At 48.0% G+C, this 22,899-nt stretch overlaps 1 protein-coding gene across 2 annotated transcripts in view; it reads left to right on the top strand.

Annotated features, from left to right (window-relative positions):
• Positions 1-3,401: 3,401 nt before the first annotated feature.
• Positions 3,402-22,899, top strand: part of STOM (stomatin) — a 53,808-nt gene continuing 34,310 nt past the window's right edge. The window contains exon 1 of one of the 2 annotated variants that reach the window (XM_073558829.1): positions 3,402-3,496. In XM_073558829.1, coding sequence (XP_073414930.1) covers positions 3,415-3,496 — 82 coding nt within the window. In that variant the 5' untranslated portion in view covers positions 3,402-3,414. Of the gene's footprint in view, positions 3,497-16,885; positions 17,036-22,899 lie in introns of those variants that run through there. The other variant, XM_073558830.1, reaches the window with a different exon arrangement.

The following is a 22,899-nucleotide window of genomic DNA, read 5'->3' on the forward strand; positions in this document are numbered from 1 at the left end:
AGTCGGTACAGACCACCGGCAGGCGGCACAGCCCCCCGGCAGGCCGGTACAGACCCCCGGACAGTCGGTACAGACCACCGGCAGGCCGGCACAGCCCCCCGGCAGGCCGGTACAGACCCCCGGCAGTCCGCACAGACCCCCGGACAGTCGGCACAGCCCCCCGGCAGGCCGGCACAGCCCCCCGGCAGGCCGGTACAGACCCCCGGCAGTCCGCTCAGACCCCCGGACAGTCGGTACAGAACCCCGGGCAGTCGGCACAGCCCCCCGGCAGGCCGGTACAGACCCCCGCAGCCTGCACAGACCCCCGGACAGTCGGTACAGACCACCGGCAGGCCGGTACAGACCCCTAGCAGTCCGCACAGACCCCCGGGCAGTCGGCACAGAACCCCGGGCAGTCGGCATAGACCCCCCGGAAGGTCCGAACTGACGGCGCATCATGATGCGCACAGACCGCGCATCATGATGACGTCATTTCGGCAGCCAATCAGAGCCACAGTAGTGGCTCTTTGCATTATGGGAACTTCCGATTCCGATATTGAAAAAATATCGGTACTCGGTATCGGAATTCCGATACAGCGAATATCGGCCGATACCCGATATTTGCAGTATCGGAATGCTCAACACTACCAAAGAACTTTCTCCAGATGTAAAAAGTTTTATAGAATATAAATGTGTGTTCTAATATTACTGTATACCCTTTGTCTTTGAACTGTGAATTCCTCATTTAATCGTTTGCATATCTGCGTGGAATATTCCACTGTTAAATAAAAATTTGTGTTCTGCCAGCACTGTATGGTCGGTGACAACCATATTTCAAGTAGGGAGAAGTGTAAGGGATATGGGGCCAGTTCAATGCCCTGCACTCCTTGCATATGTGCCTGGCGGGTAAATATGTCCTGACAGAAATAGTATATTTCATGTGTTGTGTAATGTGTATAATGTGTAGTGTGTGTGTGTGTATATATATATATATATATATATATATATATATATATATATATATATATATATATATACACACACTAGATGGAGGCCCGATGCTATTACATCGGGAGGGCGGTAGTGTCACGATGGGGGCAGGCTTTGCAGCGTTGAGAATCTCCCCCCATGTACTCACCCACCTATCCACTCTCTCTTTCCCCATGTGCTGACTTCTTCTTTGACCTGACTACCCCATGTGCTGCCCCCCTTGTCTGCTGTCTCTCTCCTTCCTGTGCTGTTCTCCCCTCATGTACTGTCCCGTTTGAGCTCTCTCTCTCACCCCGGTGTCTGACCGTGTACAGTACATGCCACAGCTCCTGGACAGGGGAGGAAGCAAAAGACAATACTGATATTACAGCAGGAGATCGCAGAGGATACATTTTGTGAGGTAAAATATTTATTAAAAACAGTCAGTGAAATATTTTACCTCACAAAATGAATCCTGTGATCCCCTGCTGTAATGTCAGTATTGTCTTTTGCTTCCTCCCCTGCCCAGGAGATGTGGTATGCTCTGGAGCGCCCGACCAGGGCTAGCGGGGGTACTCGGTACAGGACCCGTTGATCTCATTGGGAGTTGTCACGGAAGCTGTGACCCTGGGGTTCCATGGAAAAAAGGGGTGAATAGAGTTTATGAATAGTTCGTGACGCCACCTGTGGTGTTCGGCAAGTGAGATGCTAGGCCGACGCTGCATGCAGATCCTCTGGGACTGGTGGTGAGTTGCAGCCAAGATGGTGAAGCTCCCCACATGTGGAGCTGTAGTCCCAGGGCAGTGTAGATGTAGGAGTAGCTCAGAGGCGCAGGCTGTGTGGAAGCTGGTACCCAGATGTAGCGGTACCAGGGGTGTTGGCGCAGGAATGAATGGAGGACACCAAGGCTTGTAGTTCCAAAGCTTTACTCACAGTCTGTAGTACACACAGGTGCCTGCCTCTGTGCTGTGTCCTCTGGGTCAGGGGCTCAGTCGACCTCCAGGAAAGGTAGGATGCTCCCTTCCAACACTCCGCCAACATGTGCCTTTCTGAACGTCTCCTGCATAGCGCCTTTAAGTGTGAAGATCTCCTAGTACTGAGTTACACTGGAGTGCCTCCTGACAGATGTTCCCAAAAACTCTCCTTGTACGGCAGACAGCTGTAGCCTGCTTCGGGGACTCCTTACTCCTGAGTCCCGGCTCACTATCAATGTTGCTGTTGTGCCCAAAGTCTTAGATGGGAGTAGTGCATTTACAGCCCACTACTCCACCGATGTCTGCTGTAGAACTGTTAGTATCCATACAACCTCGGGGATCGGGCCCCGGCCTTGCGCTTAGAACTTCTAGGCAGGGTTCTTCCTCTAACCCACGTCCTCTGTTTCCTTTTACTCCTACGTTCCGTACTATTCTTTCCTTCTTATGGAAGATCAGGTTTCAGTTCAATGTCTTTCTCCTTCTTTCCTTTCCCATGCCAGCAGACTCAGGTCACTGAGGTCTGCTGCAGCACCTCCTTCCTCCATCCCTCTCTCAGGGATCTTCTTTCCTCACTCCTCTCTGAGTTGCTTCCTCTCCCAGACTGACCTGTAATCCTAAACATTCCCGCTCTTTTATGTATTCTCAACTCCACCAGCCTCCCAGCACGTTTCGTGTTCCAAGCAGGGAGCCACCAAAGGTGCTCTGCTACACTCCAAGCAGGGAGCCGCAATGTGGCTTTGCTAAACTACTGTGTTGTGTGGGGTGCGAGTGTTGGAGCGTGGTCAGGAGCCTCCAACTTACCTGGATGGTGGGGCACCACACCTCAGGAGGAGGTGCAGTACCTCTGTGGCGACTGAGCCTCTGGGGCGCCACAGCTCCGTATGGTCAGACACAGATAATTTTTAAAATAAACTTTAGTTCATGGGAAAACCCCTTTAATGTGACCAGCTTCCTCTGCCTGTAGACACATCGCACATCTGCTGCCGGGATCAGCCAAATGATTCACTGTGCCTGCGTGGAATTTGCTCAGGCACAGTGCGACGGTGTTCCGCTGGTGGTACCACGCAAGAGGCTGTGTGAGTGAGAGTCTGAGGGCTCATACTCACTTGCGAGAGACTCGCACGATTCTCGTGCGAGTCTCTCGCATGAAAACCTGGCATTGCCGCCGGCACTAGGACCGGAGCGTGCGGCTGCATAGAAATACATATAGCCGCGCGCTCCGGTCCGAGTGCCGGCGGCAGTGCCAGGTTTTCACAAGAGAGACTCGCACGAGAATCGTGCGAGTCTCTCGCAAATGAGTATGAGCCCTGAGTATGAGCGTGTGAGTTTGTGAGTGTGTAACTGTGTGTTTGTGAGTGCGTGTGTGTGTGGTGCGTACGGCATATAGAGTGTGTGTTTGTGGTGCGACGGTGTTCCGCTGGTGATACCAGGCAATAAGTTGATACCAGCAGCAGTTTCCATAATAAGACACCCATCACTTGGGTGTCCCAATATGGCGGTCTTTGAACTTCCTCCGCTTGGAATTCTGGGACACGGTGAGATCTGGACGGAACAGAAAATGAAAACATTACAAGGCAATTATATAAATAGATATATATGTGTATTACCGATATTCATGTGGTGTAAAGGATTGGGGAAAGTGTAGGATTTAGATTTAGCCCACTGGGGGGGGGGCACAGTAGAGTAAGATAGGAGTACGATAGATCAATAGGATTTAGCTAGTTAGGAGGGGCCATCTGGGAGTAAGTCGGGGAGCTTCTTGGAGTTAGTAATTTGGAGCTGGGAGCCAGGACAGGATGGCTGAGTCCCGTAACATTCAACCCCTTAACGACGTATTTTTGGTTTTGCATTTTCATTTTTCCCTCCCCTTCTTCCCAAAGCCATAACTTTTTTATTTTTCTGTCAATATGGCCATGTGAGGGCTTGTTTTTTGCCGGACAAGTTGTACTTTTGAACGACACCATTGGTTTTACCATGTCTTGTACGACAAAATGGGAAAAAAATTCCAAGTGCGGTGAAATTGCAAAAAAAGTGCAATCCCACACTTGTTCTTTGCTTGGCTTTTTTGCTAGGTTCACTAAATGCTAAAAGTGACCTGCCATTATGATTCTCCAGGTCATTATAAGTTCATAGACACCAAACATGTCTAGGTTCTCTTTTATCTAAGTGGTGAAAAAAAATTCCAAATTTTGTTAAAAAAAAAAAATTGCGCTATCTTCCGATACCCATAGCATCTCCATTTTTAGTGACCTCGGGTTGAGTGAGGGCTTATTTTTTGCGCACCGAGCTGACATTTTTAATTATACCAATATTGTGCAGATATGTTCTTTTGATCACTTGTTATTGCATTTTAATGCAATGTCACAGCGACCAAAAATACGTAATTCTGGCATTTTGATCTTTATTCTCGCTACGCCGTTTAGCGATCGGGTTAATCCTTTTTTTCATTGATAAATTGGGCGATTCTGAATGCGGCGATACCTAATATGTGTATGTGTGATTTTTTTTTTACTGTTTTATTTTGAATGGGGCGAAAGGGGGTGATTTAAACTTTTAGTTCTTTTTATTTTTTTTATATTTTTTTAAACTTTTTTTTAAAACTTTTGGCATGTTTCAATAGCCTCCATGGGAGGCTAGAAGCTGCCATAGCACGATCTGCTCTGCTATATATAGGCGATGCTCAGATTGCCTATATGTAGCAGAAATACAGCATTACTATGAGCGCCGACCACCAGGAGGCGCTCATAGCAATCAAGTATCAACAACCATAGAGGTCTCCAGGAGACCACTGGTTGTTATGCCAACGCATCGCTGACCCCCAATCACGTGACGGGGCTCCGGCCGCGCGTCCAGAAGCGCTGGTTAAATGCTGCTGTCAGCGTTTGACAATGGCACTTAACTAGTTAATAAGTGCTGGTGGAATCGCGATCCAAAACAGCTGACATGTCCCGCCTTTGATGCGGGCTCACCGACGGAGCCCTCATCAAAGCGGGGGAGACGTCCAATGATGGACTATGTCCGTCATTGGACGTTAAGGGGTTAAGCTTTGGAGTGAAGCCGTCCAGGGCCTATGGGCTGACAGTCACACGGTGGTGGAAGAATACAGAGCAGCGTCAATATGGTAGCGGCTAACTTTGTAGGAACAACCCTAAACGTCCGAGGCGAAGCGGACAGGCAACTCCTGAAGCCGGTTAGGCTGACCAGTCAGGATGCTGCGGTACCGAAAATGACGGTGCGACCCTGTGATATTCCTGGAGAAGTGAGGGACAGTACAGGGAGCAGAATGGTGATACTCTGTGAAGAACCTTGTGCTATTTCTGTGACTAAACTGGATGAGCTGAGTAATCTTGTTTTGTTGAAACTGATTTGGACTCTGCCTGTCATTACGTGGTACTTAAAGGAAAGAAGCCCCAGCAGACCAAGGTGAATCCTGATGTACAAGTAAGTGGACCACCAAGTGCACCACAGGAAGGATAATGTGTTTATGGGACGGTGGGCCAGGGTGTGACAGAGCAGCCACCGTTAGCCACGACTACTACCCTGACCTCCGTTACATGCACATGGAGGTAGACACGGGTACACTGCTTTAAAAATTACTTAGGTTGTATTTAGGCAGCATAAACCCAAGTGTGGTAAAGAAAACACAGCCCTCTGGGCAAAATAGGAAAACAAAACAAAATGTGAGCGGGGTCCCTCCAGCTCACGGCTGCCAGAACACACACTGTTCAGTTTCGCAAGTCCATGCAGCACTCTTCTGCAGTGCTCCTTCTCTAGGCGAACACACTAAACACTGAGAGTTTTCCTTTTCTGCCAGTTAAGCCCAGACCATGTGACTCCTCCAGCACGTGACTCATCACATGACTGTGAGGCTGTGTGCACACGCTGTGGATTCATCCGCGCGGATTTTGTAAAATCTGCAGGTGAAACCGCAGGTCAAAAGACCTGCGGTTTTACCTGCGGATTGGCCTGCGGTTTTTCATCTCCTCAATAGAGGAGATGGCAAACCGCAGGAGAATCCGCAGAAAGAATTGACATGTCAATTCTTTCTGCGGAATGAGAACCGCAGATAATCCGCGCGGAAAATTCCTCACCGTCTGCACTGCGGTTTTTGATTCCCATAGGGAATCATTGTACTGTACACCGCAGCAAAAACCGCTGCGGAACCGCAGCAAAATCTGCAGCGTGTGCACACAGCCTGAGCTCACCAAGGTCTTGTCAGCACACAGTGGTGCTAGCTCTGTAGGGGGAGATATGGAGGGACACTCTCCCACCCACTCTATGAATGTCCCCCTAAAAAACAGCCCATAACATAACTTAACCCTCGCAACACTTTGTCACGGACTTTGTTTGTGGAACCACTGTGCCACGGACGGCGGAGAGCCTGGTGATACATAACTAAACGAACACCGGACTGTTCACCAAAGCCTCTGATGGGGAGGTTAGACTTGACTCCCGATAAATGCCATGTGCCACTCCAGGATAGACCAACGGTCATGCAGCAGCAGGACACAGAAGGACAGAATGGATGGAGCAGCAGGCAGAACTTGTATCAGAGTGCTGTAGGTAGAGTTTGAATCAGAATGCAGCAGAGTTCGTATCAGAGTGCAGCAGACCAAGTTCGTATCAGAGTGCAGCAGACAGAGTTTGTGTCACAGTGCAGCAAACAGGGTCTGCATCAGAGTGCAGCAGTCAGGATTTGCATCAGAGTGCAGCAGTCAGGATTTGCATCAGAGTGCAGCAGTCAGGATTTGCATCAGAGTGCAGCAGTCAGGATTTGCATCAGAGTGCAGCAGTCAGGATTTGCATCAGAGTGCAGCAGTCAGGATTTACATCAGAGTGCAGCAGTCAGGATTTGCATCAGAGTGCAGCAGGCAGGATCTGCACCAGAATGCAGCAGGCAGGATCTGCACCAGAGTGCAACAGGGACAGGTATGCAACCTTACACAACATAGACTGCAAGCAGGAAGGCTGCTCAGGCACATCCCCAACGGGGAGGAAGCAATATATACATAAAGTCCCACAGCCATTTGCTGGGGAGGAAATAGTAAGTGCACGTGTTGACCCTTTAAGAGGGCGGGAGTGCACATGTGTATGCCCTAAGGACATGGCTAGAGGATCAGCTGGAAGCATGCAAAGCACGGGGAAGGGAAGAACTGTACACAGCACGGGTGAGTGAAGTGACACGCCTGAGACCCTGCCTGTCAGAGCAGGGATCCGGCGTGGTGCTAACATACCCCCCCTTTACGCCCCCTCCTCTAAAAGGCCATCTAGGAAGTTCCAGAGAAGAATCGGAGCGTGAATATTCTCCTTAGGCTCCCAGGATCTTTCTTCAGGACGAAATCCTTTCCAGTCGACCAGGAAGAAGATCTTGCCTCTCATCTTCTTCATGGCCAAGATGTTCTCCACTTCAAAAACATCATATAAGGCAGTTACAGAGTCAGGGATTGAGAGGAGTCCTTTCCTTCTAGGAAGGCCTCTCCTACTGATCCTAGACGCTGGAATTTTTTCCAACCTCAGCGGACAGGCGCAAATGAAGTAACCTGTCACCACAATACAGGCACTGGCCTTTAGCACGACGATCCCTCTGTCACTGACTGGCAAGAGCAAAGCGGTCGACCTACATGGGTTCTGGTGAGGCCTCGATAAGGGCAGGTGGAGGAACAAGCGGTCTTTGAAAGGACGGGGCCAGACGCCATGATCTTCTTTCACGTGCCACCTCACGGGCGTGCTCCTGGAAACGAAGGTCTCTACAGATGGCAAGGAAGACCAGGTCATTGAAGGTAGTTAGTAGGTCGCGACCTCCTAGCTCATCTTTTATGTTTTCAGATAACCCCTACTAGAATGTTGCCATCAACGCTTCGTTATTCCAACCGTGTTCGGACGCCAGAGTATGGAAGCATACGGCATATTGTCCCACAGATGAGTTGGGCTGGTGTAAGTGAAGAAGAGTGGAAGCTGACAAGGTGGCTCTCCTGGGTTCATCGAATACTTTGCGAAAGGCTTCCACAGATATTGAGAAATTGGAGATGAGAGGGTCCTCTCTCTCCCATAATGGATTCAACCACGCCAGGGCCTCACCTCCAAGATGTGACACTAAGAAATGCTACCTTTGTATGGTGTGCTGGGAAGTGAAGAGTTCAAAATGTAGTCGGCACTGATTGATGAACCCACGGCAAGAGCTTAGGATTACCGTCAAAGTGTGGTGGAGCTGCGAGTCGGGGACCTGAAGCTCAAACTAAACAGACTGACTGAGAGGTCTCTGGAGAAGGCCCAGCTGAATGAATGTGAGGACACTCTGGAGAGATGTTTAAGGCCTCCATCTTGGTAGTCAGACACTGCAAATGCATAGACCATTTCTCTTGTATGCTTTTCTATCTACAGAGCTTTTTGTACATGGTCTGATCAGACGGGATCCGGGATCCAGCGGGGTCCATGGCCTGAGCAAACTGCCACAGACATGGTTTGTGGAACCACTGTGCCACGGACCGCGGAGAGCCTGGGGGGGGGGCGTAACTAAGTGAAAACCGGACTGTTCACTAGAGCCTGTGATGATGAGGTTAGACTTGGCTCCCGATGAACACCAGGTACCAGTCCAGGACAGACCAAAGGTCGTGCAGCAGCTGGACCCAGAAAGACAGACTGGATGGAGCAGCAGGCAGAGCTTGTATCAGAGTGCTGTAGGTAGAGTTCTAATCAGAGTGCATCAGACAGTTTGTGTCAGAGCGCAGCAGACAGGATCTGCATCAGAATGCAGCAGGCAGGATTTGCACTAGAGTGCAGCAAGCAGAATTTGCACTAGAGTGCAGCAGGCAGGATTTGCACTAAAGTGCAGCAGGCAGGATTTGCTTCAGTGTGCAGCAGGGACAGGTATGTGACCTTACACAACATAGACTGCAAACAGGAAGGTTGCTCAGGCACCTCCCCAGTAGGGAGAAAGCAATATATACCTAATGTCCCACAGCTATTGGCTGGGGAGGAAATAGTAAGTGCGCACGCAGACCCTTTAAGAGGGTGAGAGTGCACACGCACGTGCCCTAAGGACACAGCTAGAGGAATGGCTGGAAGCATGCAGAGCATGAACAAGGGAAGAACTGTCCGTAGCACGGTTGAAGTGACACGCCTGAGACCCTGCCTGTCAGAGCAAGGATCCGGTGTCGTGCTAACACACTTACTGTGCTGGAGGAAATACAACTCGGATTTTATATCACTGATGCCATTAGACGTAGTGAAACATATCTCCCCTCTATTACATTACCAGTGACTTTGTCACAACAGATTTCGAGTTCAATTGTCTCGTGAGTGACAGGTCCAGAAGATAAAGGTGATCCATCCATAATTCCCATATCGACTGGCATGGATTTAGTCCTATTTGCACTATTATTATCAAGTGTAAATTTCCTCCTGCTCCAGAATATAACGTGACAGAGCATTGTATTTTTTCGCTCCAAATTCTGACCTGTATGGGAATGACAAAATGAGAACATGGTTAAAGTATTTTATCTTTATCCTGCATCACAGACGAGATGGTCTGCATCACAGGATCTGGCTGATTAGAAAGGTCAATATCGCTTGCAATGAATAGTGAAGGCAATGGTCCTTTTATTAGGATGGTTAATAGCAAATTGTCCAGAGCCCCCACAATAGAGCACATATTTTCTGTACGTTGCCTTTCCTTTTCTGCTGCAGAGAGAGATTTTCGGATTGCATCAATTTGCACAGGTTTAGGATCACTTTCCATTTTTCTCGATGGTTCAATGCTGAATGATTAAAGGAGTAGGTAGGGTTACTTCCAAATAATCGCTGTCTTTCCTTTCTTCATTCATTAAGACTCTGATCAATTTGGATGCAAAATTGCATAAAGTCCTCCAAATTTTCTGGAGTCTCATCCCTGCCAAGCTCATCATTCAATTCTGATAATCCTCTTCGGAATTTATTACTCTGGGCCACTAAATTCCATGTGGTGTCAGTCACCCAACAATGACATTCTGATGTATATTGATCAACAGAGCACTGTCCTTGGTGTAAATTATGCAATGTGGTTTCAGCTGTTGGGGTCATCAAAAACTTGATCCATAGCAATGATGAAATAATTTACGGTAAGTCACTGAGGTCACTGTTCTTATCCACATAAGGCAAGGCCTATGTAAGAGCTTTATCTATCAGGAGATTAATGATGAAAAGTACCTTTTTCATTTCACTGGTAAACAGAGTGGGTTGCGTTTGGCAATAGATACATCATTGTTTGGGGAATCCTCTGTAATGGTGATAATCAGGGCTGGGAAAAGAGTATTTTGGTGCCCTAAACAGATGAAGCTCTCCCCACCCCAAAACAATGAAATGAGTAAGAGACTAAGGTAACAGGACCTCTAATGCAATTCACCCCTCCAATGACTTAAGTAGCAAACTCTGATGACCACTTCCACTGGAATTACCTTTTTCACAAAAAAGTCATCAAAAGAAAAAAAAAAAGTGGTATACTTAGAATCATAGAATGTTAGAGTTGCAAGAGACCTCCAGGTACTTTAGGAGTGTGAGTTAACATAGAGCGCAATTTCAAAGTTAGATACAGAATCAATCATTTTTTGCAAACCATTTATACAATGCAGGGGAAAAAAAATAGCGATATTCATCCCTGACGTCTTATATTTTAAATGTAGAGCCCAAGTATAGTTATGGAAACTAAAAAAGCATAACTATAACTGGGGCTGTTTGATTTCAATTAAAGTGATCAGCATGTAGCTGAAGGAAATCAAACAGACCCCCATTATAGATAAAGGGATGTCTAATAATGATTTTTGCGTCCGTCATGCGACAAATACAGCTTGTACAAAACTGATGGTGGTTCTGGTGATGTATTTATGTACAGATGGTGGTTCTGGTAATGTATTCCGGTTCTGGTGACATATTCATGTAGTGATAGTTTTCCTGGAGCTGTATTCATGTTGTGATGAGGAGTCTGGTAATATATTCATCCCCAGAGCCATCATCAGTACATGAATACAAAGGCAAAATCATCATCAGTTCATAATTAGAGCAACAGAGCCATCAATAGTGCATGAATATGGCACCATAAACATCATTAGTAGCCCTGATGAAGAAGGTCCGTGCACCTTCGAAACGCGTTGGCGATTGGCCCTTTGCAGCTACCGTCCTTCCACTCTGAGTTCCCCGTTCTGAGTGACGTCACCCAGACCACGCCCCCTCCACTCTCCGACACTGTCGCCTGTATCCAGACCTTGGGAGGGCAGGTGGGAGCCATTCAGGGGAGGACGCTCTCCGGTCCCCAGCCTCCCTCCATCTGGTACACTATACTCTTTTCACGTGTCGGCACGATCTTGTGTGATTCCCGGTGCCTGGTCAGATTACGTCTTCCTGCTCCAGCGCCCTGGACTCTCTGCTACCGAAGTACTGCCTTTATTTAAGGTAGGCAGGATTTCATTTGTATGCTGCACTTTTAACTTTGTTTCAATTACCCATTATTGTTAATAGATTTTCCTTTATTTGTACAGCAGCAGCTTTAGCACAGTGCACTATATTTTGGAACTACTACTATTGCCAGTTATTTGCACAGTAACGGCTTGGTGGGACAGTGCTGCCTAGCCCACGGTATAGGAAACAGTTGGCTGTAGGCGTTCGACCCTCCTCCTCCTCCTCCAGAAGCGAAAGCTCGTCCACAGAGTGCAGTCGTACGAGCACTCCATCTGCAGCTGCCACTGTTGCACACGAGGTGTCCCCCTATCGAGCAGCTAGTGGAAAGCGTCAGCAGGCTGTGTTGCAGATGATGTGTTTGGGCGACAGACACACCGCCGAGGTGCTGGCCGAGTACTTGAAGCGACAAACTGAGTCATGGCTGGGCAGTCTACATCTTGAGGCAGGCAAGGTAGTTAGTGATAACGACCGGAATTTTGTGGCAGCCATAGCCCTTTCAAAACTCAGCCACATACCTTGCTTGGCTCACACCTTGAACCTGGTGGTGCAGTGCTTCCTCAAAAATTATCCGGAGTTAACAGCCCTGCTCCAGAAGGTGCGAAGACTGTGCGCGCACATCCGCCGGTCGCCTGTACACTCCGTTCGTATGCAGAAGCTGCAGCGATTGCTCCACCTTCCCAACCACCGCCTCATTATCGACATTGCAACAAGGTGGAACTCCACCCTGCACATGGTGGAGCGGCTGTGCGAGCAGAGGCAGGCCATAATGCATTTGTGGGAGGATACACGGCCAGGCACTTTGAGAGCAGACATGTGGGGGTAAACCACTATTTGGGCGCATGGCAGAGCTCGGAAGGGAAGCAGCGCCATTTGACGTTTTTGGCTGGAATTGAGATCGGACACCATGTCGCGATTGGAAAACCCCTGATGTACCTAAACAGTGGAAACCCCCCACAAATGAAACCATTTTGTAAACTAGACCCCCCCCAAGGAACTTATCTAGATGTGTGGTGAGCACTTTGAACCCCCCAGTGCTTCACAGAAGTTTATAACGCCCGGGCGTGAAAATAAAAAATTCGTATTTTTTCCACAAACATGATCTTTTAGTCACCATTTTTTTATTTTCCCAAGGGTACCAGGAGAAATTGGACCCCAAAAGTTGTTGTCCAATTTGTCCTGAGTATGCTGACACCCCATATGTGGGAGAAAACTACTGTATGGGCACACGTCGGGGCTCGAAAGGGAAGTAGTGATGTTTTGGAATGCAGACTTTGATGGAATGGTCTGCGGGTGTCATGTTGCCTTTGGAGAGCCCCTAATGTACGTAAACAGTGGAAACCCCCCACAAGTGACCCCATTTTGGACACTAGACCCCCCACGGAACTTATCTAGATGTGTGGTGAGCACTTTGAACCCCCAAGTGCTTCACAGAAGTTTATAACGCTCGGACATGAAAATAAAAAAATCATTTTTTTCCACAAAAATGATATTTTTGCCCCCAATTTTTTATTTTCCTAAGGGTAACAGGAGAAATTGGACCCCAAAAATTGATTTGCAATTTGACCTGAGTAGGCTGATACCCTACATGTGGGAGTAAAACACTGTTTGGGCGCATGGCAGAGCTTGGAAGGGAAGGAGCACCATTTGAGTTTTTCAACTCAGAATTGGCTGGAATTGAGATCAGACGCCATCTTGCATTTGGAGAGCCCCTGATGTGCCCAAACAGTGGAAACCCCCAATTCTAACTCCAACCCGAACCCCCAACACACCCCTAACCTTAATCTCAGCCCTAACCCTAACCCTAACCCTAGCCCTAACCCTACCCTAACCCTAATGGAAATAAATACATTTTTTTAATTTTATTATTTTTCCCTAACTAAGGGGGTGATAACGGAGGGTTTGATTTACTATTTATGACGGTTTTTATATTTGGCAGCTGTCGCACGCTAAAAGACGCTTTTTATTGTAAAAATAGTTTTTGCATCACCACATATTGAGAGCTATAATTTTTCCGTATTTTGACCCACCGAGTCATGTGAGGTCTTATTCTTTGCGGGACGAGTTGACGTTTTTATTGGTACCATTTTCGGGCACGTGACATTTTTTGATCGCTTTTTATTCCGATTTTTGGGACGCAGAATGAACAAAAACCAGCGTTTCATGAATTTCTTTTGGGGGGGGTGCGTTTACACCGTTCCGCGTGCGGTAAAATTGATAAAGCAGTTTTATTCTTCGGGTCAGTACGGTTACAGTGATACCTCATTTAGGTAGTTTTTTAGGTTTTGTCGGTTTTATGCAATGAAAACTATTTTATATAAAAAATAATTATTTTTGCATCGCTTTATTCTGCGAGCTATAACTTTTTTATTTTTTCGCTGATGATGCTGTGTGGTGGCTCGTTTTTTGCGGGACAAGATGACGTTTTCAGCGGTACCATGGATATTTATATGCGTCTTTTTGATCGCGCCTTCTTACACTTTTGTTTGGCGGTATGATAATAAATCATTTTTTGCTTTTGTTTTTTATTTTTATTTTTTAAGGGGTTCGCTAAAGGGGTTAACTAATGGAACAGTTTCATAGGGCGGGTCGTTACGGACGCGGCGATACCTAATATGTGTACTTTTATTGGTTTTTTTTTTATTTACAAAAAATGAATTTATTTGGGGGAATATTTGTTTTTTTTTTCTAATTTATTTGGCGATTTTTTTTTAATTTATTTTAACACTTTTTTTTTTTTTTTTTTTAACTTTATTAAATAGTCCCAGGTGGGATATCACTGTCCTGTGACAGATCGCTGATCTGTCACATCACAGATCACTGTGACAGATCAGCGATCTGTCACAGGCAGTGCAGAAGGCTTCCTCATGCCTGCGCTTTGCAGGCACTGAGGAAGCCAGCTTCCTGCAGGCCCCCGTCGCCATCTTGGATTCGGGGGCCTGCAGGAAAGGAGCCCCCCGCAGCAGCGCTGCACATTGCGCTGCCGTGGGGGGCTCAGGGAAGCACGGAGGGAGCCCCCTCCCTGCCGATGCTTCCCTTTAACCCCCGGTACACCGCGATCATGTTTGATCGCAGTGTGCAAGGGGTTAACGTGTCGGGGGCGGTCCGTGACCGCCCCTGACACATTGTGCAGGGTGTCAGCTGTGATAATCAGCTGACACCCGGCCGCGATCAGCGGCGCTCACCAGGTTGGCGCCGCTGTTCGCGGTAGACGTTCTATCCCGTCCATGGGCATAGGGGCCCGGGTCCCATGGACGGGATAGTACATCTGATGTCAGGAAGGGGTTAAAAAATAAAAGCCCAACAAGTTTTCTTAAATCTGCCCTGGATAAATAGCTCGTTTAAGACCTATACTAACTTCTATTCTGCATTGCAATCACAGCTATGCCTGTGACTGCATTGCACTCCCACGGTCTCAATCCGCCTCCGTGTGCATCCTGGGGGGACACATAGTGACCCACACATGTGACACCATTCACTGCTTCACAATAGATAGAAGAAAAGTCGGCAATTCAGCAGCCAGCAGCCACGTATTGTAAAATCACATCTGGACCTGACAGGATAGAATAGATGGATTACATACAGTATATGCACATGGAATAGATATACAGATGTCAGTGACATATACAATTAGTACAGTGTGTGTGCAGCTTACTGTAAATGTAATTATTAAAAGATTATTTTTCTGAAAAAAATGGTGTGGGCTCATGCATAATTCTCTTAACCAGCAGAGGGAAAGCCGACAGCTGGGGGCAGATGTTTATAGCCTGGAAAGGGAGTAATACCCATGGAGCTTCCCAGGCTATTAATTTTGGCTCACAACTGAATACCTAGCCTTTACTGGCTATTAAAATAGGGGGACCCCCAAAAAAATCACGTTGGGTCCCCTATAATTAATAACCAGTAAAGGCTAAGCTGACAGCTGTGGGCTGAGATTAATAGCCTAGGAAGGTGTCATAGATATTGGCCCCCCAGGCAAAAAACATCAGCTCTCAGCCACCGCAGAAAAGGCACATAGATAAGATGTGCCAATTTTGGCACTTAGCCTCACTCTTCCCACTTGCCCTGTAGCTGTGGCAAGTGAGGTGATAGTTGGGGGAGGTTGATGTCACCTTTCTATTGTCAGGTGACATCAAGCCCAGAGGTTAGTAATGGAGAGGCATCAATAAGATGCCCCCATTACTAACCCCATAATCATACTGAATAAAAACACACTTCCAGAATAAAGTTGTTTAATTGAAAGAATGACACAGACTCCTTTAATAAATCTTAATTAAACCATACTTACGATATCTCCCATTCTACCAATGCCATTGTCTCCTGCAAGAGAATTAAAATAACAAACAGCATTCCTAACCTTTCCGCAGAGAAGATAATCCTTTTTTCCATAACTGGTCTAGCCCTGCTACATCTAGATGGAAGGCTGCATGGTTACATGATATGACCATACAGTCTGTCATCTAGTAGAGACACTGAGCAGCGTCTGCTACCACTGCCCAGTGTCTCACGGCGAAGTCCTATAACCTGTCTGATGTCAGCGCGAGCATGAGAAAGTGCTCATGTTCGCGGTGCCGTCAGAGAGGTCCTGAGAGGTCACAACCAATTAAATCACTTCACCTATCTGACGTCAGCACGAGCGCCGTTAGAAATTTTCCCACTGAGCTCGCGATGATGATAGTCCAAATCAGAGACCCATCCAAATGTCTGATTCAGAGACCCATCCAAGGTCCGAATTAGAGACTCATCCAAGGTCCGAATCAGACATATCTAAGGTCCGAATCAGACACCCATCCAAGGTCCGAATCAGAGACCTATCCAAGGTCCGAATCAGAGACCCATCCAAGGTCCGAATCAGAGACCCATCCAAGGTCCGAATCAGAGACCCATCCAAGGTCCGAATCAGAGACCCATCCAAGGTCCGAATCAGAGACCCATCCAAGGTCCGAATCAGAGACCTATTCAAGGTCCGAATCAGAGACCTATTCAAGGTCCGAATCAGAGACCTATCCAAGGTCCGAATTAGAGACCCATCCAAAGTCCGAATCAGGGACCCATCCAAGGTCCAAATTAGAGACCCATCCAAGGTCCGAATCAGAGACCCATCCAAGGTCCAAATTAGAGACCCATCCAAAGTCCGAATCAGGGACCCATCCAAGGTCCAAATTAGAGACCCATCCAAGGTCCAAATTAGAGACCCATCCAAAGTCCGAATCAGAAACTGGGCCACAGACTGATCCAAGCTCTGAACCAGAAGTGCATAGATTATAATTACTTCTGTCATTACTGCTGTTCTTCACCATCAACTGCAGGGAGACAAGAGACAAAAGAAATTCTCTAGATAATACAGCTGATCACCAGGACTTGGGCCAATGCTGCTCTTCTGTTACTTTTTTGCCGTCAATTCTGTGACATTACTATTTGTTCTTCTACATTGTTGCTATGTGCATTGGTTGTCCCTTGGAGGAGCAGTGGCTGTGTCTGGAGTGGGGCTGGGACCTGAGTGGGGCTGGGTCCTGAGTGGGGCTGTGCTTCTCTGTGCAGGCTGGATGGTGGGGGTGGATCCTGGGGGTGTTTCTGTGCAGGATTTACAGGCGGCTCCGTTAAGGCTTCTCACTTCTCCAGATCTGGCACCATGGCTGACGGTGACCATAAGCAGCGCAGGATCCACGGCAGCGGTGAAAACCTCAGTAAGAATCCTGGGATCACACTGTGAGAGGGAGAATGGGGCAGCATACTGTGTGGGGGGCACATGTTACGTCACTGCTCCCTGACTGCAGTGATAGTATTACGGCATCTACTGACGGCTGCTCATGCCGGACCTTATGTCAGCTGTCATTGGTGACGTACATAGGGGGCTAATAATTATTAGTTTTGTTGGATTAATGACAACATTGAATTTGGAGGTCTCAGTTTTGTTACATTCTTAGTTTTGCCATATTTTGTTACATGATGGTGGTTGTAGTTCTTATCGGTGAGGAATGTTTGGGAATCTTTGAATCTCACCATGCACATTCCCAATACATTTTTCATTTTGTCTTCTGTTGGGGGTGCGGTAACAGTATGTTGGGCTTGGCTTGATTTCTTGTTTATCACAGGAGCCCAACATATGTCAGTTTTGCTCATGAAGGGCAGGTAGGAGACATTGCCCAGCCTGAAGACGTGTCCGCCAAAAAAACTAAATTTGTGTCAGTCTCAAAACTTTTGACCACCACTGTAAATCCCGTACCCATGTTGGGTATACCCAACAGATAGCTGTAAGGTCAGCACTCAGTTCTCTCCCCTATATGCATTAACACTTAGAACATCCGATAGGTATAGAAGAGAAAGCTACTGCCAGACAAAGACTTGTCTGTCACCCTTAGAATCCAATGTCTTCCCTCCTCCTCCAGACCCCTCCTCTGTCCCCCTTACTCTTCTTCCACTCTCCTTCCCTGTCCCCCTACTCTCACTCCAGACTCATCCATTGTCCCCCTACTGACTTTTGATAACCTTTCTCCTCCCTCTGGACTCATTGGTCACCTTCCTTCTCTCTCTGGAACCTTTGGTCACCTTCCTTCTCCCCATGAACTCCTTGGCCACCTTCCTTCTCCCTCTGGACTCTGTGGTCACTTTCTTCCTCCCTCTGGACTCTGTGGTCACATTCTTCACCCCTCTGGACTCTGTGGTCAACTTCCTCCTCCCTCTGGACTCTTTGGTCACCTTCCTCCTCCCTCTGGACTCTTTGGTCACCTTCCTCCTCCCTCTGGACTCTTTGGTCACCTTCCTCCTCTACCTGGACTCTTTGGTCACCTTCCTCCTCCTTCTCTGGACATTTTGGTTACCTTTCTCCTCTCTCTGGACTCATTGGTCACCTTCCTTCTGTCTCTGGAACCTTAGTTCACCTTCCATCTCACTCTGTACTCTTTGGTCACCTTCATCCTCCATATGGACTCTATGGTCACCTTCCTCCTCCCTTTGGACTCTTTGGTCACCTTCCTCTTCCCTCTGGACTCTCTGGTCACCTTCCTTTTCCTTCTGGACTCTTTTGTCACCTTCCTCCTTCCTCTGGACTCTGGTCAACTCCCTTCGCCCTCTGGACTCCTTGATCACCTTCCTCCTCCCTCTAGACTCTTTGTTCACCTTCCTCCTCCCTCTGGGCTCTTTGGTCACCTTCCTCCTCCCTCTGGGCTCTTTGGTCACCTTCCTCCTCTCTCTGGACTCTTTGTTCACCTTCCTCCTCCCTCTGGACTCTTTGTTCACCTTCTTCCTCCCTCTGAACTCTTTTTTCACCTTCCTCCTCCCTCTGGACTGTTTTGTCACCTTCTTCCTCCCTCTGAACTCTTTTTTCACCTTCCTCCTCCCTCTGGACTCTTTGGTCACCTTCCTCCTCCCTCTGGACTCTTTGGTCACCTTCCTCCTCTACCTGGACTCTTTGGTCACCTTCCTCCTCCTTCTCTGGACATTTTGGTTACCTTTCTCCTCTCTCTGGACTCATTGGTCACCTTCCTTCTGTCTCTGGAACCTTAGTTCACCTTCCATCTCACTCTGTACTCTTTGGTCACCTTCCTCCTCCATATGGACTCTATGGTCACCTTCCTCCTCCCTTTGGACTCTTTGGTCACCTTCCTCTTCCCTCTGGACTCTCTGGTCACCTTCCTTTTCCTTCTGGACTCTTTTGTCACCTTCCTCCTTCCTCTGGACTCTGGTCAACTCCCTTCGCCCTCTGGACTCCTTGATCACCTTCCTCCTCCCTCTAGACTCTTTGTTCACCTTCCTCCTCCCTCTGGGCTCTTTGGTCACCTTCCTCCTCCCTCTGGGCTCTTTGGTCACCTTCCTCCTCTCTCTGGACTCTTTGTTCACCTTCCTCCTCCCTCTGGACTCTTTGTTCACCTTCTTCCTCCCTCTGAACTCTTTTTTCACCTTCCTCCTCCCTCTGGACTGTTTTGTCACCTTCTTCCTCCCTCTGAACTCTTTTTTCACCTTCCTCCTCCCTCTGGACTCTTTGGTCACCTTCCTCCTCCCTCTGGACTCTTTGGTCACCTTCCTCCTCTACCTGGACTCTTTGGTCACCTTCCTCCTCCTTCTCTGGACATTTTGGTTACCTTTCTCCTCTCTCTGGACTCATTGGTCACCTTCCTTCTGTCTCTGGAACCTTAGTTCACCTTCCATCTCACTCTGTACTCTTTGGTCACCTTCATCCTCCATATGGACTCTATGGTCACCTTCCTCCTCCCTTTGGACTCTTTGGTCACCTTCCTCTTCCCTCTGGACTCTCTGGTCACCTTCCTTTTCCTTCTGGACTCTTTTGTCACCTTCCTCCTTCCTCTGGACTCTGGTCAACTCCCTTCGCCCTCTGGACTCCTTGATCACCTTCCTCCTCCCTCTAGACTCTTTGTTCACCTTCCTCCTCCCTCTGGGCTCTTTGGTCACCTTCCTCCTCCCTCTGGACTCTTTGTTCACCTTCCTCCTCCCTCTGGACTCTTTGTTCACCTTCCTCCTCCCTCTGGACTCTTTGTTCACCTTCCTCCTCCCTCTAGACTCCTTGTTCACCTTCCTCCTCCCTCTGGACTGTTTTGTCACCTTCTTCCTCCCTCTGAACTCTTTTTTCACCTTCCTCCTCCCTCTGGACTCTTTGGTCACCTTCCTCCTCCCTCTGGACTCTTTGGTCACCTTCATCCTCCCTCTGGACTCTTTGGTCACCTTCATCCTCCCTCTGGACTCTCTGGTCATCCTCCTCCTGCCTCTAACCTCCTCTGGCAGCAGCTTATCCACGTGGAAACAATATGATTGGACATGTAACACAACGGGTGGGTTCGGACAACGTTCATCTAATGTGTATCGAGGTCTTTTAGATGAAAACAGCTTTTATATTAACTCCAACCATTGTGAAAGACAACACCCAGGACTTCCTCTGAGGGGGCTGTCAGCATGTTGGGAGTTACAGGTATCCTTACTGTAGGGATGGAGTAAGTGACATCTCCGGCACAGTCAGGTGTGATATTGAAGATCCGAAGACCCCCCCCCCCCCCCACCACCACTTCCCCCACCGCCTGTGGAAAACACAGCACCATATAATTATCTTGTTTGGCTGAGATGTGAGGGTTGTACTGATCAGCACTGTACTACTACTACTCCTCCTATTATCTTTGGTCACCACACAGTACTCATTTTCTTTCTGGACACTGCACAGTACCACTGGTCCTATTCTCTCTGGACACCGCACAGTACTATCACTCCTATTCTCTCTCCATGGACCCCGCACAGTACTACTACTCCTATTAACTCTAGACACTGCACAGTACCACTACTCCTAATCTGTCTGGACATCGCACAGTACTATCACTCCTATTCTCTCTCCATGGACCCCGCACAGTACTGCAACTCCTATTGTCTCTGGACAGGCACAGTACTACTACGTCTATTCTTTGTGAACACTGCACATTACTACTACTATTCTCTCTGGATACTGCAGAGTACTATTACTCCGTTAAATCATACATCTGAGGGCATACAGGCTTTGTGGGGATACATAAATTATCAAATTGTAGAGAACCCCAAATAAACCCTCTCTAGAAAAGCGAGACTTCTCTAGCGTGGGTTTATCTGAGGTTCTCTGCAATTTGATAATAATATACTATTACTCCTGTTCTCTCTCCATGGACGCAGCACAGTACTACTACTCCTATTCACTCTAGACACTGCACAGTACCACTACTCCTAATCTCTCTGGACATCGCGCAGTACTACTACTCCAAATTCTCTCTCCATGGACACCGCACAGTATCACTACTCATTTTCTCTTTGGACACCGCACAGTACCACTGCTCCTGTTTTCTCTATGGACACCGCACAGTACCACTGCTCCTATTCTCTCTTCATGGACATCGCACAGTACCACTGCTCCTATTGTCTCTGGAAACCGCGTGGTACCACTGTACTTATTCTCGCTCCCTGGACAACGCACAGTACCATTGCTTCTATTGTCTCTGGACACCGCACAATACCACTACTCCTATTCTCTCTGGACACCGCACAGTACCACTGCTCCTATTGTCTCTGGACACTGCACAGTACCACTGCTCCTATTCTCTCTCCATGGACAGCGCACAGAACCACTGTTCCTATTCTCTCTGGACACCACACAGTACCATTGCTTCTATTGTCTCAGGACACCGCACAGTACCACTGCTCCTATTGTCTCTGGACACAGCACAGTACCACTGATCCTATTCTCTCTCCATGGACAAAGCACACTACCACTGCTTCTATTCTCTCTGGACACTGCACAGTACCACTGCTCCTATTCTCTCTGGACACCACACAGTACCACTGCTCCTATTCTCTCTAGACACCACACAGTACCACTGCTCCTATTCTCTCTGGACACTGAACAGTACCACTACTCCTATTGTCTCTGGACACTCCACAGTACCAGGACTCCTATTCTCTCTGAACACTGCACAGTACCACTACTCCTATTCTCTCTGGATACCGCACAGTACCACTGTTCCTATTCTCTCTGGACACCACACAGTACCAGTGCTCCTATTCTCTCTGGACACCGCACAGTACCACTGTTCCTATTGTCTCTGAACACAGCACAGTACCACTGTTCCTATTCTCTCTCCATGGACAGCGCACAGTACCACTGCTCCTATTCTCTCTGGACACCACGCAGTACTAGTTCTCCTATTGTCTCTGGACACCGCACAGTACCACTGCTCCTATTGTCTCTGGACACCGCACAGTACCACTGCTCCTATTGTCTCTGGACACCGCACAGTACCACTGCTCCTATTGTCTCTGGACACCGCACAGTACCACTAATCCTATTCTCTCTCCCTGAACACCACACAGTACCACTGCTCCTATTCTCTCTGGACACTGCACAGTACCACTGCTCCTATTCTCTCTGGACACCGCACAGTACCACTACTCCTATTCTCTCTGGACACCACACTGTACCACTGCTCCTATTGTCTCTGGACACCGCACAGTACCACTGCTCCTATTGTCTCTGGACACCGCACAGTACCACTGCTCCTATTGTCTCTGGGCACCGCACAGTACTATCACTCCTATTCTCTCTCCATGGACCCCGCACAGTATCACTACTCCTATTCACTCTAGTCACTGCACAGTACCACTACTCCTAATCTGTCTGGACATCGCACAGTACTATCACTCCTATTCTCTCTCCATGGACCCCGCACAGTACTGCTACTCCTATTGTCTCTGGACAGGCACAGTACTACTACTCTATTTGCACAGCACTACTACGTCTATTCTTTGTGAACACTGCACATTACTACTACTATTCTCTCTGGATACTGCAGAGTACTATTACTCCGTTAAATCATACATCTGAGGGCATACAGGCTTTGTGGGGATACATAAATTATCAAATTGTAGAGAACCCCAAATAAACCCTCTCTAGAAAAGCAAGACTTCTATAGCGTGGGTTTATCTGAGGTTCTCTGCAATTTGATATTAATATACTATTACTCCTGTTCGCTCTCCATGGACGCCGCACAGTACTACTACTCCTATTCACTCTAGACACTGCACAGTA

Source organism: Dendrobates tinctorius, unplaced genomic scaffold, assembly GCF_039654945.1.
Source record: "Dendrobates tinctorius isolate UK_male_01 unplaced genomic scaffold, ASM3965494v1 ptg000013l, whole genome shotgun sequence".
Classification (NCBI taxonomy): domain Eukaryota; kingdom Metazoa; phylum Chordata; class Amphibia; order Anura; family Dendrobatidae; genus Dendrobates; species Dendrobates tinctorius.